We start from the raw sequence: 22,713 nt of genomic DNA on the forward strand, positions 1-22,713 counted from the left end.
CCTCTCCCTATGTTTGCTATAATGGTAAGGATCCCTCGGTGTTTTCACTCCATCTGTGACACAAAGCATTACATCATTTAAACAACATTGGGGAAAAAAAGATTGGGTTTTCTTTGTAATTTATGAATGGTCATTCTTTGCTTATTAAATCAAATACATTTATACTTTGAAAGTGAATGGTTGTTGAGGTGAAGTTATGTGATCAGTGAATTGAGGTGATGAGGGTTCATTTATTAATGAACAACGTTTCATCATAAAGTACAGCTGTGTTGCAAATAAGAAGACAATGAGTCTCATTTTAAAGCAAGTGCCGGGGGGGGGGGGGGGGGGGGGTTGATGGTAATAGAACTAGTGAGCTACTACTAAGAATTATTTAAAAGCGCCTTCCTGCAAGTTCTTTCTTGCAAGTTTTATTTCTCTCAAATCTGTTGTCCTAAATAAACAGCAGCAATGTTGGGTCAAAGGGTCAGAGGTCAACGGCGAGGTCCCGGATCCATTCATCTCACACGTATCATCTCAAACGGGATACGAGACACAAATGTTTTAGAATCAGTTGGCTGAATGTGCAAAACAAATCTTTGTCCCAACCCTTTGTTGGATCATTATTTATAAAAATGACACTTTATCATGTTAGTCTTGACAATCCAAAGAACACTATATATGCATGAAATGTGCTTAGTTGTGATTTGTAATCAATTAAACATTGGTTTTTCTTGGTTTTTCAGAATCCTGTACAGACGCTTCCTGCACTAAATACTACTTTGAGACAACGTCTATGAACTGGTCTACAGCTCAGACACACTGCAGAGAGAAATACACAGACCTGGCCACTGTCAACAGCCAAGAGGAAGTAATGCACCTCTTAAAAATTATAAATACTAGTAGTTCCAATATCTGGATCGGGATGTACCGTGATGTCAAGGAGAACTGGCAGTGGTCCAGTGGAGATGATGTCACCTACAACATGAGACCTGTCAAAAGCTTCTGTGCTAGACTCGATCCAGATGGACGATGGACCGATTCTGTCTGCCATGCTACAAACCATTTCATGTGTTATAATGGTATTTTTTTTTTTTTTCCTGTTATGCTCTCTGTGATGCGGTGTATAGACCCCAAACTAGTGAAGCTGGTTTCCAGGGTTGCTTAGTTAAATTCCTGTGTAAAAGGTGCATGTGTGTTTACAGGGCAGCATATAACTAGGCTCCTTCTTGCAATAAACTAATAGCATAAACTAAACTCTGAAAAGGCTCTGAAGAATACAGTAAGGGTTTGTCTGACAAAAGCACAGGTCATGTTAAGATGTAGGGTCAGACATACTCAAGACTGAAACAATAACCAATATCCCTTAGAACAAGAAGAACTCCCATTAGCTCCATACTCTGAGTAGTGACACAATCTAGTTCTGCACATGAATAACACTAACACCAGTTTAACTAACACATATCATTGCATCTTCACTTCTTTACAAGTTTTACGGTATTTTCTAAGTGCAGGGTGGACTGCCCTGGCACTAGTGGCTGTACAGGGATTATTGTGCCCTATCTGTATAGTCACTTACTCTAAATCAATTCTGTTACGGGCTTTCTGAGTTCTTACTGGATAGCGTCTCTCCATCTTCTCCAGAGGTTCTTTGCTTGCTCCCTCTAGTGACACAATTTAGTACTACACATATAAATGAATAATCATAACACCCACTTAACTAACACATAACGTTACATGACCATATTTCAAACTAACTTTGTTTTTTTTATTACAGTAACGCAGCTTACAGTGCAAATGTGACTCGCCAACTTTCAAAGCCCGTGCAACACCCTCTTGTTGAGCTCCACTTTTCATTGTAAATTGATTACAAAAATAAACGGTTTTAATGCATACATTTTCTTAAAGAAAACAGTAATATTTGTTATTAGGTGATGCTAATAACTGTAACAGCAGGAGAGCCAATGCACCTCAATAACGACATCTGATCTTCTGTTTGTTGCCTTTTCAGGAACCAGCGAGAGATATATCCTCATTGAAGAACTGAAAACCTGGACTGAAGCTCAGCAGTACTGTAGAGAACACCACACTGATCTAGTCAGTGTAAAGAATGCAGATGAAAATATTCAAATAAAGGAGAAAGCAAAGGGAGCTGCTGTCTGGATTGGACTGTTCAATAACCCCTGGAAGTGGTCGGATGGGGGGGATTATCACACATTTCTGAACTGGTCAGAAAAGCAACCTGACAATTATGGAAGCAAAGAGAAATGTGTGATGATTAAAAACCAAAGTAATACGCCTGAATTGAGCGACGCTCATGCAGCCAAGAGTACCCATTTATTTGCTATGACGGTACGGAGCCCTGTTCAGTCTGCTTTCTTGTTCAGCATACTGGTTTTACCTCCATCTGCGAGCAGGGACCCAGTCCATCTGGTCCTACAGTAGCTCTGGCCACCAAATAGAGAATTCTACAGAGCATTTACTTGTGTAAAGCGCTCTGGGCTGCTTGCACTCGAAGGATGCTATATAGATGAAATTGGTTTGGTATGATATTGTCACCATTTCCTTGGTGATGACAGCAGAATACAAACACCTTTATTAAAATACATTTCAGCAATATAGTTAAAACTTTTTTTTTTCTTCTGCAGGTACATTGTGCTGGGCGAGGACAGCACGAGACACAGTTTCATTAAAATGCATTAGAATAATACATTTGAAACCCTTTTCTCCTTTTTACAGATACCACCCCCTCAGACCCACCTACTGCACCAGCCTCTAAAGGTAATCAGTTCAGTGTAATTCCCAACCAGTCACAGGAATGAGGCTTGTGCCATGTGATCTACTAGAGTAAGCTGTGTGTGAATTGCAGGTACCAGCCCGTGTAACTCAGGACAGCTAAACTACATGTTTTAGATGTGGAAATACTTTGAAAATCACACATGGACATGGGAGCTTTACAGTATTATTGATACCTACTGCAAGTAGCGTCAAAGTCTTTTGTGTCTCAGTTGTTCTCTGAGGCTCCAGGATTGAGTTTTCACAATTTCTCTCTCAATCTGCCTTTACTTAGCTTGATGTGTGTGTGTGTGAACTCTTCTGTTTGTCTGCACAGACAAGATGACAATAGCAAGAGTCAAATTTACCGCACCAGTAGGAATGAATCTTGAAGACCCCAATGTCAGCAAAGCCATTTTAGAGCAGGTGGGTGAAATCTCCTTTCAGAATTATAAAGTGACATTGTGCCTGCATGCACAGCGGCATTATTGTTAATTGTATGATTTACTATTGCTGTAATTGCATACCAGTTCAGTAACTATATTTACGATAGCGCTACACAAACAAGACAATCAACACAGTCTGCTACAGAATATATTATACTGAACCGCAAAGCTGTGGCTGTTCATAGCCGAAGAGCTGCCCTCCCTTGTATTCAAATGGTCATTTAACATTCTATAAATAGGGGTATATTGAGATAAAAAAACAGTACCTGACTGTATAACTGGTTTATGCTTCTGACAAAGGACTGACACATTATTTGTGTATTTCATCATTGTAATGTAAATGTACTTTTTAGGAGATTAATTTCACAGGACGTGTGGGAGAGTCGGTCGGTCGGTAGGTAGGTGGATAGATAGATAGGTAGGTAGGTAACTAACTAACTAACATTGTGTTCTTGTGGTTTCAGATTCGGGAGCATCTCTCCAAGACGATTCAGATGGACGGTGTTAACATACGCTGGAGAAAACAGGATGGAGAGATTTTCAACAAGGATGAGGAGGAAGAGGGGGAGAAGTGCTCTGATCCGTGAGATACCAGAGCTGGCATCACAAGAGGGAGTTCAGAGCATTTTGCCATTAATCTCTATTATAAACAAATTCTAGTCAAAGGCTTTTGACTGTTTTGATTTTAATATTTAAGTATTACAACAGCTACAACAGGACTGTGCATACTATAATCAGGGGGTCAAATAAATATAACTGAGCAGTTCAGAAATGTTTTAAACCACATTAAGGTCAATATAATACTAAAGAGATTGGACAGAGACCTACAGTAAGTGTCTGCAGGATTGCCAAATGCATTGCTTCATTTCTGAATGTTTTGACTTGTCTAAGGCTACTGTAATAAATAATAAAGTGTGGTTTTGTAATATTGCAAACTCAGGACCAATCACACCAAGCAAACACTGTTTAATTCCAGCATCATCAAACTTACAATAAACTGCGCCAGTGATAATGTGTTTGCATGAATCAAATTGATAGAAAACTGCCCATTCAAATATAAGTTTTGTACATTGTGTCCTGGTTTATATTATAAGGTATGTGCTTTATTATTTCTGTTAATTTTACATTGGTTTGGGGCAACAGTTTTTTCGTTTTTTTTTATTAAGGTGATGGTTGGTTTTTTTTAATTGCTATGTATACAGTACATGGTGGACAAAAGCATACATTGATATTGTATTGAGAGAGAGGCATGCAATTTGGTGTTGAAAAAGAAGAGTTTTCAATATGCAGCCTGCTGGATGCAATGCAGCATGTTTAAGGGTGCCTGCTTTATATGAAATTAAACTGATAGCACTGGGCAAAGGAACCTGTACATTGTCACAATTCATATTCTATATGCTTTCTGAATTATTACAATAAAGTTTAACACAACCTCTGCCTTGTCTGTTATAATTTTCACTGACATTTGATATTTCACACTTGCTGGTGTGTATACTTGCATGTTTACATCTAACAAGAGGAATCATTGTTAATTGTGGAAAACGAACAGCAGGGTCTTTATATGCAGATAAACAGCAGAACAGGTTCAAACAACAAACGCGGTGTCACGGGAAATTGGTAGACTGAAAAAAAAGTAGATTTTGATCTTGCTTCAGTCGCTCTTAAACTGCTTTTCTTGTGAACAGAGATATAACAGCAGCTGTTGCAAACCCATCTTAAATTCCTCCTGACTGATGTATGCAATGGTACGGTATTTGTTATATTTTTGTAACGGTTTTGTTTAACTGTATTAGGGACAGGATTAAAAAAAAAAAAGCAAGAGAAACAGAACAAAGGGGGTGGGTTTTCCAACTTAAACAGTTCTCTGCTTCGCTCCCCCCACCCCACCCTTTGAATGGGGGGGTTACTTGAATTATCCATTGTCTCTCTGTAATAGAAAGGTTGGAATATTAACAAAATATTAATATTAACCAAAATACTACCACCCCACCCCCCCCCCAGAACGGTTGTTATGGAGCTTTGAATCACCCAGGAAAAGCCGCCTTGTGGTTGTCATGGTAAAAGGGCGGGACTTCTGGAAGAGGCAATCCGGAAGTTGCGTCGATCCAGGTTTCCCCCTGTTTGCAGCGAAATAACATCAACAAAATTTAAAAAAAAAAGAAAAAAAAAAAAAAACAGGCGCCTTTATATTTTGAGAGGAAGAAAAAAAACTGACCTTTTATGTGACGATAAAAGTGCGGTAATAAAAAGAGCAGACTATGGAGTTTGGAACGAGGAAAAGATAAGAAAAAGGCTGAGAAATATTCAGAGGGAAAGAACATTTCACTCCACGCTTCCTTCACAGGTGGGAAACAGAAACTGTTTCTGTATCTTTAATCACAGGTTTGCAGTGACTGTCAGTAACAGCAGTTTTAAATGCTTGCAGTTGAACACACACACACAAATATATATATATATATATATATATATATATATATATATATATATATATTATATATATATATATATATATATATAGGGTTATAATTTTGTTCACAACAACCTGGTACTATGCTAATCGAAAAAAAAAAAAAAGTTTGTGTGAAGGCAGTGTTGTTATATTAATTTATAGGTTATCGAAGTGTTTAAAACGTGAAGCTCATTTGTTTTGTGTTGGATGATGATAATAATAATAATAATAATAAATAATAATAATAACGATGATGACATACTTTATGCAAAATAAAATCGGCAGGATTATACTCTGGTAAAATCTGAACAGTTTGCATAGTGCTTCACTTTTGTAACGCCTTTTCTTTTAAATCGTGTAATTGTAGTGTTAGCAAATACAGAATACTTTTCACTTGTGTTTTTTTTTTAATAAATCCTGATAAATGAGTATATTTCCAATGCAAATTAAAATACTTGTGTAGCTTTATGTTAGAGTTACTTTAATGTAAAACTTGTACAAAAGCCCCTAGCATGTAACTGCTCAGCGCGTCTTAAACGGACAGCAGTCTGACAAGGAAATAACATCTGTCTTTTTGAAAGGCATGCATCCATCAATCAGTCAATATTTGTTTTCTACAGCGCCTTGCATAGTGGACCACCATCACAAAGCTCTTTACAAGATAGTGAGGAACAATGCATAATACATTCAATATACATTCAGCCAGTCTGTCTTTTATACAGCCCCTGCTTTGTTACCTTTTGTATTTCTGGCAGTACAATGCTGTAGAGCAGGGCTTCCCAACCTTGGTCCTGGGGACCCCAATGTGACTGCTGGTTTTCATTCCAACTGAGCTTTCAAAATTTCTTAACCCTTAATGTAACTAATAATTTGCTAATTAGACCTTTTTACTCTTAAAAAGTAACTTTTTAGGAGGTCTAAACTATTCAGTTAAGGATCTGAAAGTAATTGAGAGCTCAGTTGGAATGAAAACCAGTAGGCAAGTGGAGGGCCCCAGGATCAGCGTTGGAAAGCCTTGCTTTAGATCAGGGGTCTACTGTGGCCGCTGGTTTTTGTTCCAGCCAGTCTCAGTTACTTAATTGAACCAATTATTGGCATAATTAGTCAAGATTAACAGGTGTTCCAGATCTTTAGTCACTGATGATGATACACACATAAAACCTGCTGGATAGAGTCTCTCCAGGACCAGGGCTGGAGACCCCTGCTCTAGATGTTTGCTGGCTCTTGCACTCATCAGAGGTGCTTTTACAATATGCTACTGTGTCAGGCAACTAGAATTGGACAGCAGCAGCTCCTGAAATTCTAGTCAGAGCACTTTAACACAGACTTAAATAGAACAAACACAATATTTGAGCAGTTGCAGTAAGATCTGCTCTGAATGCAAACATCATAAAGTTAAAAAAAAAGATGACATATGAAGCAACACCATGCACTTTAAAGTTACACTCAACTGTAATTCTTTGATGACTGTTTACTAAATTACGTTCAGCCCTACTTACTATCACCCCTGGTATTGCCCCCCCTCTACCTTATTATCATGACATTGAAATGTCCTGGTCAGAAAATAATGGGATTCAGTAGGGATCAAGCACCTTGTTATATCACTTTGTTTTAAAGCATTGACATTTGACAAAGTAGCACAAAGAAGGCTGCAATGTGTAACTGACATTTGAAATATTGTTTTATTAATTTATTAACACAATTTTTTTTTTTTTTACCAGGTTATAGGGGAACTCTTGATAAGTTCACTTATTGTCACCATTTTTACTCTGTTCCTTTTTGAATGATTTTAAAAGGGTTTGACTATCTTTCTGTACACTGTGTCTCGTCAGAAAGAAAGCGAGCAGACCTCCTTGACAGGTTTAGTTAAACACTACCAGTGTCCTCCTCTCATGAAATCTCATAGGCCTATATCACTCAGTATGCCCATACAAGTAGAACAGGCATGTTTCTTCTTCGACTTGGCAAAACAGACACTAAAAAAGGCCTATATTTAGATATGTTTTGTTCAACTGATAGTATTTAACAGGAAGCATCTGTGTGGAGCTGATATGCGTTGGGCTTGGGTTACAGATTGGGCTGCCTGAATACACCGTGCTAGGGATGAAGTCCCCTGTGAAGAGGTAGAGTGGAGATGGTCGTGCCTGCGCTTGTCATGCTTCACAGATTTCTCCATGTATTTGGAGAACCGCTTAATCAGTTGGCATGAAACTAGGTATTAACATCATTTAGCAGAAGCTGTTGAGAGTGTCAGATTGTGGAGATACAAGGGGGTTGCTGTCTGTCTGGCCATACATCTGTCCATCTGTAAATTACTTATCACATTGTTCTGAAACTTGGTAATTCTTGTTCTGTGCATGTGGTTGATATGGCATCAATCATACTGATGGCTCTGATTTTGATGTGTAGGCATGGCAGGGGGTGTATGTTGACTGGCGTGCTTGTTTAGACACATTTGAAGCATGCTAAGTATACACACTCCTTGTACAAGTTGAGTGAGGAAATAGTTCACAGTGTGCAACGTTGTAGCCTGTGCATCAGTAATTATACCCAACACTAAAATTTCACTGTTTCACTTGTGGCAATAGCTGAGAGGCTCCTGTTTGCAGGAGGAAACATACAGACACCAAGCTTTAGCCTGATCTGCTGCTTTGTTTATCTCGTTTCTGTGATCTGATCACAATCCGAGAAAGAAGAGCTTTTGACAAGGCCTGGCCCTGTTGCAAACTGTATCTTTCTGAGATCTGACCAATTGACAATCCCAGAAGAAACAGTCCCATCCTCAGCTTCTGCTTAGTTTGTCTTGTTTGAGATCAGAGCAGACAACATGCTAAGAACAGGACGTCATTTTACACACAGGGGTCCTGAATTTAGGGTTTTAAAATTAGGGTTAAATGTGACTTAATAAATCCAGGATATGTTCTTACTCCAGTAATCAGGATTTATACCTTGCAAAATTGCATTTTGTCGCCTGTTTTCTTGTAAGATATATGTATATATATATATATATATAAATATGATGTTAGCCAAGATAAGCACCAGTAACGGAACAGTCTCGAGTAAAATGTTGACGACACATTACAAAAAAGTGTAGAGTACCATCATTTAGTGCAGGTCCTTGCACCACGATGTCCTAAATTCATTATGGAAAGTACCGTCTCACTTCGGAGCAAGTTATTTATAGGTGGCATGTCCTGGGTGGTCTCCTTTTCCAGTTCACAATAAGTGTCACGTCTGTGGCTCGCTCGTTCTCGTTTAGACGGGTGACGGTTTCGTGACTCGTACGTACGGACAAAGTGAGTTTCGAGTCACATGTTTTTACAGAGCTGCGGACAGTGGCAATTATAGTAACGACTATTTATTAAACCAAACCATGTATTGGAAACACAAAAAATGAGACATTACCTTTTTTGAACACCATGATGTTCAAAGATGGCATACATTTTTGGTTTTGAACCGTACCTGGTCATGACGTCATAAAAATAAGTTTGGTTTGTAAAAAACTGAACCGTAAGGTTTGGAATGTCATAAAACCTTTCGCCATGAAGAAAAAAAGTTGGGTAACAATTTCATGGGGGGGGGGGGGGGGATGTAGTTATTTTTGAGAGTAGATGTTAAACTTCATGCTGATTTGAACTCGGCTCTCGCCAAGATAAGCACCAACTAAGACGTAACTTTACAGTAAACGAATGTGATCCATCTGCATCTCCATCCATTTGCGTTTCCTTCCATCTGATGCTGTAGATATCCTTCTGCCTGGTGTTGATGTTTGAAGTGTAATGCTGGCTCCAGGGATCAGCTTATTTTGCCTCCCCAGCGCATCAGCACACACAACGGCTGCAATGCTGACTCCGGGGATCAACTACAGTGCTGTCTTCCCAGCGCATCAGCATGACAACCGTCTGGATTGAGCTAAGTAGGATACATCTCTGGGGGCTTCAAGTGGACACCTTCCATCCTGTGTTTAGTCGTCCAGCCCACAACACCTCAAGAGGGCTCGACAGTGATTCTGGCGTCGCAGCATCACCCCCCTCCATCCCCCACTCAGCCCAGCCCAGCTTAGTTACCCGTACATCAGCATTGCTTTCTTTCTATTGTGCTTGGGATCCCCATCCAGAATCTTTCCGTCTCAACCACAGCCAGTTGCTCCTCTGCTGCTTCAGATAAGTTCTTCACTGTGCGACGCAACTCTTGGTCACTGAGTCCGACATCTCTGACGTCTTTCGTTACAGGAAATAGAGCTAAGTTATGCTTTGAGGTAGGATAGGGGGTGCATATGTGTTTGTATTAATAACTAAAAATCACTTAGGGCGACATCATTCAATAACTGTTTTTGAGTTTCGAGTACAACTAATAGTTCCTTCTACAGCTTCAAGGAGAGAGGAAGCTTGACTGCCTTATTAAAAGCTTCTTTCACCTGGTTTCCGGTTTGCCGAGCCAGTTTAGCTGTTTCCAAAATACAGATATGACCATTCCTGCAAGCTTGTGTTGATATCTCTGGATCTTTTCATGTGAATCGCAGCAGGTTTAGGAGCGGCTGGTAGAATTTCCATGACTGTCATTCAGGGTGCTTAGAAAATCATTTACCAGTGAATGAAACCAAGGGGTCCCAGCTGATTCCCTAGTGAAAACACTGCAGCCTGGAGATCAGGGTGAGACACGCAGACATGGTTTAGATCTCTTTTACAGTTGCCTGTCTTGGTTCACAAAGGGATGTTAGTTTCCGTTTTCAGCGTTCAGTATAAAACACATTTAACATATTGAGAGGAATGTTTTGGAACTCCTCGGAATTCAATATGTTAATGTAACATTATTCAGCAGGTTTCATTCAACTTTTATCAAACAAAATTTGTTAATTCTGTAGGGTGATGCAAAAGTTTTTGGCCACAGCTGTAGAGAACATAAAGACTTTGTGACTGTGTCTTATATTTTCAGTTGAACCACAAACCTCAGTAGCTACGTCGGCTTTTCGCTTCCACCCGGTCTCGCTTTGAATAAATACTGTCGGCTTCAACTGAAAAGTCCAGAGGTACTGCAAGCACAAACCAAACATTGCACTAAGAGCTGGTTAACTTTTTTTCTATTTTTGAGATTGCCTGTCTATATATGGATATCAAGATATTTAGTAAGCTTGTGGGTGTGATGAGAAACGCACAGTAGTCCTGCACCCAGTCCTGAGTTTTACAACTCCCCAGTTGTTCTATATTACTGAAATGACAAGGAGACGGGTGTTTGAGTAATTGGGGGATCTGCAGTCATCACACAGCTTCACTAAGTCTCAGTCTGTAGTTCACTATTGGGATGTTCCTGCTGTTATAGGGGAGAGGGACTGCATTTAACATTGGACTGATTCCTCAAATTCTGTCGTGCTGTCGTTGGATTTCAAAGAAAGCAAGATAGACCCCGTTCACACTTGCAGTTTAAGGCATCACAGGGCTGCTTCTGAGCCACCTTTTCTCTCATGTGAAGGCTGCAAAAAAGAAAAGGCACCAGGGCTGGCCTATATTTAGGCCGCCATTTCGATTTGGCCCAGGGCCCGCAATCCAGGACCAGGGCCGGCCTTTACATATATATGAACGCAAAGCAGACTTGGGCCGCCTTTTCGTATCACATTACCAATTTTAATTTCTGTGATAAGATGGAAAAATGCGGATTATCTACGTCCAGAGATTTATTTGTTTTCCATTTGGGGAGGGGCAAATAAAATGCAAGCCTTGTTTGTTTGTTTGATAATAACCAAATCAGTACACGGACCAAACATTAACGCAGACAACTTTGCTTTAAATTTGCATAATCATACCTGTCTAATAAGACTGCTTTCCTGTGTTCAAGTTCAGTGTTGAATGAGGCTTCGGTTTGCTTCAGTCAGTGTCCAGAGCTGCACTCATAGATGTGAACGGGGTTACAGACCTAAATCTGAGGTGGCCCTGGGTCAGCACAGTAGAGTGAACGGGGTCATTGATTCTTAAACAAGATTCACTCCATGACCACCAAATGTGAAAAGGTTGTTCCATGATTGTTGTATAATTAGCAATACTACATTTTTTTTTTTTTTTAATTCAAGGGCAAATGCTAGTCTGTTTTATCTTCAAGATTTAAAAAGTTTTACAAGTTTATTTTAATATTGCTGACAGTGGAGGGGGGGGGTGTCTCTGAAACCAGCTGGTTTTAAAAAAAGAAAAAATTCTGTCTACAGCAGGGTTTTTTTTCGGTTTTGTTCTTTAGTGTTATTACAAAGGTAAGCAAAACCAGATGGCAGGCAAGCAGTTAATTGTCAGCTGCAGGCACTCCCCCCACCAATGCAAAATTTTTTAAACTCATTTCCGCAGTGTAGTTTCCAGACTCGGTGTAGCGACACGTTTCCTAAAACGTCGGAGACAGAGAGGACAAGATCCTCTTGTACTTGCTGCTTTGGTCACAGCGTTCTCGTTTTGTGTTTGAACAGTCCTGTTTGTGCCTGTTTTTAAAATTTGAACGTGAGAAGAGGGAGAGAGGGAGAGAAACGATAGCAAGTTATATCATTGTTTTATTTACTGAATTTCCCAATAGTTGCGTAAACTTACGCCAGTACATTTTTTTAAGTTTCTGGTTTGAGTTTTGAGTTGAATTGAAACGGGAGGAGAGGAGGATTAAAAAAAAAAGTGAGTAAAGGGGAGAGTAGAGGAGAGGGAGAGTCTCTCTGTTACTGAGTGTGTTAAACAGAAGAGCTTCTCAGTCCACCAGAAAGCCAGTAGTGAATTTAAGAGCAGTCGAAGTGCTTTCCCAGCTGTCTCGAGTTACAGGATGAAGCTGTGAGTTTTAGGATCCGGGAGGGAGGGTGTATTGAGATTAGGGTCACTTTTACATTTCCTGGATCTACACAAACCGACACAGCTGAAGATTTCTCTGCATAATTACAGGTAATGTGCTCCTCTTGTTGTATTAGGTAGCTGTGATTGTATTGTACTGTCTTTAGGCTGTTTTATCACGTTACTTAACATTCTTTCATTTTTCCATTCTCCATTACTTTCTTACTGTCTATACACTGTTACATTTTTTTTTTTTTTAAGTTAAGATGACCGATTTTCACTTGCTAGCCATGCCAAATTTTTATTTCTTGAATTAATGTGAACAAAAGTAGGCTATAGTTTGCTCCCTAGAAGGTTTTTTTTTTTTTTTAAGGATTATTTTCAGTTGCATTTTAAGCATGAAAGCACTTTCTTTCTTTCTTTTTTGCAATGAAATGTTAAAATGGGGAAGTATTTCAAGAGAAGCAAGGGGCTTTCAACAGACCCTGAGAAACAGTGTCATTCTTTATAGAGAGTGAAGCTATGGTGTGTTTTATTTTGCTCAGATTGATTGATTTCTGTAGTTCGTGCAGGGTGACATCATATAGAATTTTTTTATTTTTTTTCCCCACTGCTTTTGTGTAAGATACTGAACTGGCCACGTGTGTTTTTCTGTGTGCTTGAGAGACAGAGCGGGAGAGCAAGCTTGTGATTTATGAGTTCTGTGTACGGTATTTTAAGTATTTCTTCAGATGGACGTCACAGTAGTTTGGCCACAAAGGAAGCAGCCAATCTCATGTAGTTAACGCTGTGTGTGTGTGTGTGTGGTGTGCTGGGTGTGTGTGTGGGGGGGGGGGGGGGGGGGGGGGGGGGGGGGTGTTATTTCTTGTCTACACTTGTGAAAACCTCAATTGACACCTACACTCGGTTTAGGTGGTGTTTTTGTGACTTAAAAAGTTTTTTTTCGTAAGTACAGTAGGCTAGTTGCATACCAGCTTTTTTTTTTCTTAAGAGATTAGGTTACATAGCTAAATGCTGGAAGTGCATTTACCAGACACGTGTAAAAGGGAGGTGCAGGTAGCTTTTGTGCAGTAATAACTAAATATATTAAAATTGTAGAAACTTAGCAGTAGCATGGGTGTTTTGTTAGGTTGAGATCGCTAGCCACCACATTAGGGAATTTCCAACATGAATGTGCTTACATTGCAAATTAGGGGATTATTACTGATTAGAGGATTCTTACTGATTAGGGGATTATCTGGTGTGTTGTGACAATGATTTATTATGAGGTCCAGTGAGAGGTTCAGTTAGTAAAGGGTCTGCTTATAAACTGAATGACATGCGTTTTGGCTAGAAGTCTTTTTTCTTCAAGGTTTCCAACCTGTTTTACTAGTTTACATTGAGTTCAGGTAAGATTTGTGCTAACTGGATGACAAAACGTTTGTCGTTCACTGTGTATTTCTACGCACTGTTGAGTAGGGGTGTAACAGTACACTAATGTCACTATACAATATTGTGTAGGTCACAATGTGATATCGCAATATCTGATGTGTGAAGCATAGTAAGATCAAATGGTCATTTTAATGAAGATAAAAATGAACACAGTTTAATTGCAAATGGAGAGTATGCATTCATGCCAATTATAAAACAGTTACTCTTCATGCAGGAATCATTTGGTGAACTACAACAGGCTGTGCTTGTAGTTTTGAATCACGACACAGAGACGACACATGCGTCTGTTATGATGCAATGTGTCGTGTGATGGAAGCGTTGCAATTGATGCACTATGAATCGTTGCTCCCCTGCTATTGGGTGCTTACGTTATGGGAAGAGAAAACACGTATTTGTAAATGCGTAAATCGGTGGATTTATCAAGTCTACTGTTATCGATAACAGGAAAAAAAAAAAAAAAGATAAACATTTCAGAACAGTTTTGCACATTCTGATCTAAGTTTGTCCAAGGGCCACTGCACAGCTCTGTGAGACCAGTCCAGCGGCCTGGGTAGGGAAAAAACATGGTCTGTAATAAACATTTTGTTCCTGTGGTGAGGTGGTAGTGATAAGGCTTTGGTAGGAAGCCCGGTATTCATCAAACATTTACAGCCTGGATTTATCCATTTAATCAGCTTGTCTGAAAATCACTTCAACGCAGTAAACGGGAACCAGTGACTTTTATATATTGCCCTAAGAAAATTTGCGAACCAAAGTCTGGGGACGAGACAAGTCCGATTGGCCCCTTGAGGCTCGTCCCATGTTAACACACCATTCACCTCTCCGGGGGGGGGGGTTCCTAATTTGTTTGTTTGTTTTAATGTCCTCATGTTTTACATTCTACTGCTTCACATGGTAGGCTATCCCATGCATTTATAATGTGTGTAAAAATAAAACAATAAAAGTGCCTCCTACCTTACATATATGTGTGTGTATATGTATATATATATATGTATATATGCATAATACCACAGTAGTGATGTCAAAATGTGATAATTCCTCTAGAAGAAAATACATTTGAACTTTGACCCATTCGACTCCTCGAATTTCAATTCAAACACAAAATCAACAAAATGAGAATACATAAAAAAAAAATTATAATAATAAAAAAATGTAAATCTGGTACATTCGTATCTCGGAGAAACGGATTACGACATTGAATGTCTGTACAGCACTGAAACGCTACATTTAAAAAAAAAAACAAAAAAACAACTATACCACTGAACCTCGTCTTCTTTAATAACATCATCAGAAAATAACAGCTGGGCCTCTTGAGTGAGTTACAGGAAAACAATCCCATCCCGGGATTCTGTGACAGTTCAGAAACTCCACCTTCAGACTCGCAATTTGTGACGTCACAGAAACCCTAAATGGAATTATTTACCTGTAACTCACTGAAGCCCATCTATATATATATATATATATATATATATATATATATATATATATATATATATATATATATATATATATATATATAAAATACCCTCATGTTCTACTCTGTGCTAAATTTCTTTCTTTGTGATAAACTAGAACAGAAGAGAACTCTGCAAGAATGTAGTAAAATGACCCTGAATGGTGTTGTAGTTTTATAGTAAACGTCTCTGCTGAGTCCTGCTCTTTGCTGATTTGGATTGATCTAGCTGTTGAATACAAGGTTGGTTTGAGCTGTGCAGGGTCGCACAGCAGTCCTTGACTTTCGATCATGAAGTGCAGGCGCGTTCCTTGGCTAGAGAAAGCTAGCTGTGCATCTAGTGAGAGAATATTTCTTTCAAGCGTGTGTTTTAGATTAGTAGCGGGGGCAGCCTGCTTCTCTGTCTTGGCTCAAAATGTAATAATTGCCCCTCAAGGGGTATTCCTGGCCGTGGTTGTATGGTTGGATCTGTCGTACATTTATTGAGATTACCAGGCCACAATGAGACTTTCCCTTTAACTACGAGAAGCCGTAGAGCTGTGTGTTCAGGCTTCAGCATAGCATAAGTGCATGTTTTTGTGTTATCTGTTTCTCTTTGTTGAACATGACACTATCTGGAACTTAAGCAAAATACCAAACTCTTACTTAGTCTTACTTAAAAAAAATAAAAAATAAAAAATAATGTTTCCTCTTCCAGATTGATGGCAGTGGATTAAACCCCTACAGATCCTCACCCCTGACCCATCTCTCTCTCGCACTCTGTCTCTCTGTTGGAGGAGAATGGTCCGCAGAGCCAGCCTCATTATCTGTGGAGTCGTGCTGTTCATCGCCTGGAACGCCCTGCTCCTCCTCTTCCTGTCGTGGCGGCCTTCCATTGGCAGCACTGGGACCGGGGGCGGGGCCGAGCCGGGAGAGGGCAGGGAGTGGGACGGGGACTTGACGCGAAACGTGGTGCAATTGGCCGAAGAAGTGGAGGCGGAGCTGGAGAAACAGAAGCTGCTCTTGCAGCAGATTCAAAGCTACCGCTCTCTGTGGGAGAAGAAGAAAAAAAACAACAACAGCCAGATAAAAGACAAAAATCCCGTCCAATTAAACAAAAAGGACGCTGGCGCGAGGGAACCGGAGAACGCAGGATTGCAGAAAATCCCTGACGTGAAAGATATCGTCATTCCTGTGTTAGTGGTCGCCTGTGACCGCCCCACAGTGCGCCGGAGCTTGGATAAGCTGCTGTACTACCGCCCTTCCAAGGAGCTGTTCCCCATTATTGTGAGCCAGGACTGCGGGCACGAGGAGACGGCCAGGGTGATCGGCTCGTACGGGGACCAGGTGATGCACCTCCGACAGCCTGACCTCAGCGATATCCAGGTCCGGGCCGACCACAGGAAGTTCCAGGGCTATTACAAGATCTCCCGGCATTACCGCTGGGCTCTGAATCAGGTCTTCCACACCTTCAAATACCAGGTGGCCATCATTGTGGAGGATGACCTGGAGGTAATACTGTTTAACCAAGCAGCACTTCTAGTCTGCAAAGCTTGACATGCTGCAAAGTATAATTATTTCCCAGGTTTATAAGTTAGGTGTGCTAGTGCTTTAAAGTTTAAATGTGTTGAGATTGTTGTCATAGGTAGTCAAGTCAAAAATGTGAGCTGTAGTGTTTATACAGTAAGGTTATTTATTCAATATTTATGCACGTCTCTTTCACATTAATGTTGTAGGGCATCATAAAAAAAACAGCACTGGAGAGCTTGTCGTCATCCTCTTTAAATAGGCATATTCCTAAAGTTGAAATGAATTGGAATCTAATCCCTAATATAAATCACGTGTGATAAATGAACAGTAACCGTTAAGGATTTACACCTTGGCCTGTGTACACATGTTTAGTAGAAGTTCAGGAGTACAGTGTATGTGTTTTGAGGTTTATAAAAAGTGAATATGCGAATTGTAGGGCGTCTCTTGTTATTATTCCCCACTGGGAATGTCACATTTTCGCATATGTCCTCGAGAACAGCTTCTGCAATTGTCACTAAACTCTGTATTAACATTGTTCAGTTTAAGTTATTGAAGATGTGGTAGTGCTATAGTATTACAGTGGCTGCCATCTCATTGCTTAATTCAGATTCTTTACATACAGTTGATTTACGATTACTGTCTGAAGTTACCACCCTGAACGTCGGTCTCCTGCATGTTCAATACCGTCTTGTAAAAGTTGGTCACACTCAGGCTAAACTCTAAGGGCATTTGCGCTAATCTTCTTTCTGTTTGTGGTTTGCACATCCTGGGATAATCAAGGATTTTGTGCGATGTGCTAGAGTGACCCAGCTCAGAATCAAGTGTCTAGTTTAAATTCTTAACGCCTATTAGATTAACAACGTTCTCACATGCGTCGCTGACATTGCTCTGGTGCTTTCTCTCTTTCTCGCTCACGATTCAATTGAGTAGCACATGTTGACAAAGAGAGAGAGTATACAGTATCGCTTGCTCTGAGGAAGGCATCCACAGAAACATTGGTGTGCTTCACTGACCCCAGTTAGCACCACGAAGTATAGTACTGGTACAGTTGACCTACATAACCTTGAATTAACATAAGTGGAAATAATTTGGAAGCCCTGTGCTTTGTAGCTGATATTTTTAGATTGTTTCCTAAATGTTGTCGGATCTAGTGTATGCTAATTTATCTCGTTTTCAATATTTATTCACATTACCATGCATGTATAAATGTTTCACACATGGAGGCCTTTATTGATAGGACTGATTTTCTGCTTATAGTTAAAGATTCAAGTCTGGTGTAAAGAATAGACAGCTACATTTAAATAATTCCAAACACCTAGGCAATGTAGGCTAGGCTAGCCAAAGTGTTTTTATATTAAGAGACCGATCCGTATAGTTATTTTAGCAAATAATGCAAAAATAAACACAGCACAGCAGCTGTCCACAAGATGGTGCTAGTTCTTACTATAACAGGTACTTTGTTTGATCTAGCCCTTTTAACTCGTCTGTGAACTGGAACGGCTTGTAAACGCAGTGTAGGGAAAAGCATGTTAAACACAGCATTTGGGTAATTTCAATAAGAACTACTTGGAATGTCTGCCAACATCATAAAAGAAAAGGTGACAAAAAATACAATTTGAAGTTACTCTTACTCTCTACCAGTTAAGCAGACGTGGTGTTGTTTAAATGCCTGGTTGTAATTAAACACATTTTATTTGCACCTTCTCCCCCCAGGTCGCTCCTGATTTCTTTGAGTATTTCCGCTCACTCTTCCCCCTTCTCCTGGAGGACAAAACCCTCTGGTGCGTGTCAGCCTGGAACGACAATGGCAGGGATCAGATGATCGACCCCAAAGCCCCAGAGCTGCTCTACCGGTCAGACTTCTTCCCCGGCCTGGGCTGGATGCTGCTCAAGGAGCTCTGGGAGGAGCTGGAGCCCAAGTGGCCAGCCTCCTTCTGGGACGACTGGATAAGGCAGCCTGGGCAGCGCAAGGAGAGAGCGTGCGTTAGGCCCGAGATCTCCCGCACCATGACATTCGGCCGCAAGGGAGTCAGCATGGGCCAGTTCTACGACCAGTACCTCCACTTCATCAAACTCAACGACCAGTTTGTGCCTTTCTCTCAGCGCGAGCTGGCTTTTCTCAAGAAGGAGGCCTACGACCGGACGTTTGCGGAAAGCGTGTACACTGCCCCCGCAGTCCGGGTGGAGGAACTGCACGCAAACAAAGTGACGGTCCCAGGGCCGGTTAGGGTGCAGTATTCCACTAAGGATACTTTCAAAGCTTTCGCTAAAGCTCTGGGAATCATGGAGGATATGAAATCTGGGGTGCCTCGAGCCGGCTATCGAGGCGTGGTCAGCTTAATGTTCAGGGGCCGGCGGGTGTTTTTGGCACCCCCACCTGGATGGAAAGGGTACGACACCACCTGGAGTTAGCCCCGCCTCCTTTTACAGATTGAGTATTTTTATTCGTACTGTAGAACCACAGTGGCTGCCACCAATGCTGAATATTGGATATTGAATATTTCAACATCTTTCTTTACGGTGTAATAAGGATATACAGGAATGTCGACAAGTCAGGTCTGATTAGCTTATGGGAGCTTAGTAAAACTCGGTAATTTCCACGTTTTTCATTTTGTGAGTTTTGATAACGATTCAACAGCAGATGCGTTTTTGAACAGCAGGATCAAGCCTCACAGGAAAATGAACGTCTCAAGGAAGGAAACTTGTCTAACTTGATTCTGTACCAGTTCAAAAAAAACGAACGATGCCCAACATTGCCTATTTTCTCTTTCTTTGAAATAAGTATTTATACTTTTTTGCAATGATTCCTTCATACAATATGGTGCGTATTTTTTTAATGTTTTTAATTCTTCACCTTTAATTTATTGTTCCAGTTTGACTAAATAAAAGTGACTCTCTAATATGATTGCACCTTGATTACTCACACAATGCTGTTTACTGTAATTTGGGAACTGTTGTGGTATTTCACGTTTTAATTTTAAATATTTTAAAAGATCTCAATTTGCGGGATTGTTTCCCTGCCTGGTCTTTATACGATGTGGTTCGATGGATTCTTCTTATATTCTGGTTAAATCGCATTTGAAACAGAATCTACTTTACAGTCCTTTGCAAAACCATTTCCTCGCCTGTTCTTGGCGCAGATTTCTCACATTTCTTCATTCTGCACTGTACAGCTATGGCTACAGGTTTTGCATCACCCAGAATTTTAGGATTGAGATATCATTTAAAATAACTGAACCTAATTTTGATATTTTATTTAACAGCATGCAATCAAAGAAACTACAAAATGATAATGCAAGTGTCTACCGCTGGCCAGAATAGTACTGCATTAGTATTTAATGTTAGATTTTGAAATGTTTTTCGGTAAGTGTATGGGGGGGGTGGGGGGACTACAAAGCAGTATGTAATTAAATACGTTAACGTAACATTATTCAGCAGGTTTCACTCAGCTTTATGAAGCAAAATGAGTTAATTCTATAGGGCAATGCAAAACAATTGTCCATAGCTGTACATTCAGTTCCTGTGCAGCTGGGGTTAGGCTCCCACCTACAGCAACATGAGTGAGGGTCCTGCACTCCACAAAAACAGTGTTGTGTCAGAAGCAGGTTAAGAGGACTGCCATAGACAAAGTGAAAATCAATGCATGTAGGAAACGTGTCCATCTACAACAGAGGACCGAAAAGTTTCGTGGCAACACTACAGAGAGTCCCGAAGACCACTGTAATAACACAGTCATCACAATCAGAGCTGTGCACTTGCAATTGCAACATGTCGCATTACAAGGTGAAGTATGTTGGCAGTTGCTGGAGCACAAGGGTTGTGTGTTTGCTATGTAATTACTGTGTAGTAGTGTAACCTTTGTTTAAGCCTTGCTATTAGCCCTTTTAAGTGCAATGTCTATGGTGAGCCTACTAAAATTAATCAAGTTAGAACCTGTTTTAAATTTGAGTTGATTTCCGTTATTACAAAATGTTAAGTTCTTACATTTTATAACCAGATTATAACCTGCAAATTTACATACTCACTGCCACTTGAAATGACATTACTTGCTGCCACTATTCACAAATGAGTGACTGTAAATTGAGGATGCAATATTCAAGTCCATTTCAAGTCCAGTTATGTTTTTTTTCTAGGTATTCTTTCAATTTTTTCTTAGTATTCTGATAAAATTATATATTTTAAAAATATATAAATCTGGGTGCATTTTATTTCTGTAATCCAAAGAGAAGCTGAAGAGTAGAGTGACAAAGCAAGCCCTAACCACAGTACAGTGAGGCTGTGCCAGTGCAAGTCACTCTGTGCACAGTACAGCAGGCAACGCAAGCAACAGACACTAGATTAGAGCTGTATCCATTGGGTTTCGGTTGTTCTACTTTTTTAAGCGCGGGGTGGGGGGCCTGAACATTTTGAATGAGTTTGATAATTTCTTGACAAAATAATTTAAAATCTAACAAAAATAAATAACAGATGCAATTTGACCCTTCTGTGAGTCTGGTTTGTTTGTTTTGTAGTTTGTTTGTTTTTTCTCCAGCGAAAGTGTTTATTTTAATAAGCATTGGTGGCATCTAGTGGCCACCTTCTGTAGATCAAGTTTTTTTTTTTTGTATTGCAGGTAAGTGTTCACTAGATGGAAAGACATCAATGTCTGCACAGAGGGTGTACAGCCTCACATACCCTGATTATGATTCATGCTAACTGGGGTGAAACCCAAGCTAATAATGATGTACTTCATTGATGGTAGTTTGGAAAGCCAGGACTGGGTGCAGGGCTAGTGTGAGTTTCTACCTCTTTACATATTATGACAGTTTGTCACAAATTAATTGGAAGATTTGTGCAATGCGACAGATGAATGCAGCTTAAAGGGTACATAAGGACTTCTTTATTGTGTTACATGTTCCCATGTGTTGCTACAACTGTTTACATAAGGTGTGTGTTTAATTTTAATTTTATTATATACAGGATATATATATATATATATATATATGGCATAATATCTATCTTTACCTTTTTAGATAGATATATACCACGTCTGGCAAAATGCTTTTTTTTTAGCCCAGGGCTGCAGTGAAAATGAGGCATAAGATTGCTGTGTGTTTGTGAGCTACCTCACTGGATACAGTGTCAGCAATCTGCTTCTAATCGTACAACAATGGAGGTCATGAGCATTTCACAGCATTGCCGCTGACCAGCATGCAACTTTAGTCTGCAGTAAATGGTCTCTGGTGAAATAAAACACTTTAAAATAACGTCCTTGGCTGTAATTGTTACCACTGGAAAATACATTTAAAAAATAAAGCTAATGAAGTGAAGGTTAAAACCTCATCTTGGGGCGTGCATTTCTAAAAGTCTTGCAGGATATGCAAGTTAGGCTGCCCTGTCTATTCTGTTCAACTCTTGCCTCCCATCCCCAGTTTCAGATCAGATGGCTCCAAATTCAATTTTCTTCATTTTATTACTGTCCCTTTCCATCAGTATGTGTTAGTCTGTGTTATGTTGCTTTGGCAGTGCATTCAGGAGCTGCTGTTCAGTTCAGGTTGCCTGCTTTAGCCCTATGCAATGTAGGAATTAACCTTTAGCCAGTGGTGGGTTATGTGAGGTGCTCCTGTCTTGAATGTTTTATTCCTGCTGCCTGATCCTCACACTTGGCACAGACACACTTGTCAATTCATTCATTGTTAATGTCAACCCCTCGCTCCTGTATTGCATTCATACAAGGTAGAGGTGATACTTCAGGGATAAGTGGTTATTGAAATAGCTTCCATGCATAACTCTCATTTATGAAGTGTGCTGTTTATTTTGTATAGAATTGAACCCACTTCCCCCTGTTGATACATTTTTACAATAAAAGCTTTTTAATGAGGAGCTGCAGCAATTCAGTTTGTA

General features: G+C 40.0%; 2 protein-coding genes across 3 annotated transcripts; both read left to right on the forward strand.

Annotated features, from left to right (window-relative positions):
* Positions 1 to 721: 721 nt before the first annotated feature.
* LOC121304176 (L-selectin-like) lies at positions 722 to 3,171 on the forward strand (the record flags this gene model as incomplete). The annotated part of the gene is made up of 4 exons (XM_041235144.1): positions 722 to 1,061; positions 1,991 to 2,331; positions 2,719 to 2,760; positions 3,092 to 3,171. Coding segments are annotated over 4 exons (732 nt in total), but the record flags the coding sequence as incomplete, so codon positions are not given.
* Positions 3,172 to 5,313: 2,142 nt separating this feature from the next.
* Positions 5,314 to 19,730, forward strand: LOC121304354 (alpha-1,3-mannosyl-glycoprotein 2-beta-N-acetylglucosaminyltransferase-like). 2 transcript variants are annotated; one of them, XM_041235445.1, is made up of 3 exons: positions 5,314 to 5,544; positions 16,019 to 16,812; positions 18,544 to 19,730. In XM_041235445.1, the coding sequence occupies exons 2-3, from the start codon at positions 16,102 to 16,104 to the stop codon at positions 19,240 to 19,242; spliced, it is 1,410 nt and encodes a 469-aa protein (XP_041091379.1). In that variant the 5' UTR covers positions 5,314 to 5,544; positions 16,019 to 16,101; the 3' UTR covers positions 19,243 to 19,730. The 2 variants fall into 2 exon arrangements, with proteins under 2 accessions (XP_041091379.1, XP_041091377.1); XM_041235443.1 differs by lacking the exon at positions 5,314 to 5,544 and adding an exon at positions 11,986 to 12,548.
* The last annotated feature ends 2,983 nt before the right edge of the window (positions 19,731 to 22,713 follow it).

The sequence above is a fragment of the Polyodon spathula genome, chromosome 37, assembly GCF_017654505.1.
Source record: "Polyodon spathula isolate WHYD16114869_AA chromosome 37, ASM1765450v1, whole genome shotgun sequence".
Lineage (NCBI taxonomy): Eukaryota > Metazoa > Chordata > Actinopteri > Acipenseriformes > Polyodontidae > Polyodon > Polyodon spathula.

Bases quoted from the DNA above. Each gene is read 5' to 3' on its own strand.
- LOC121304354 (XM_041235445.1), top strand. From the start codon at position 16,102: ATGGTCCGCAGAGCCAGCCTCATTATCTGTGGAGTCGTGCTGTTCATC. The intron at 16,813-18,543 runs GTAATACTGTTT...TTCTCCCCCCAG, and splicing joins TTGTGGAGGATGACCTGGAG to GTCGCTCCTGATTTCTTTGA.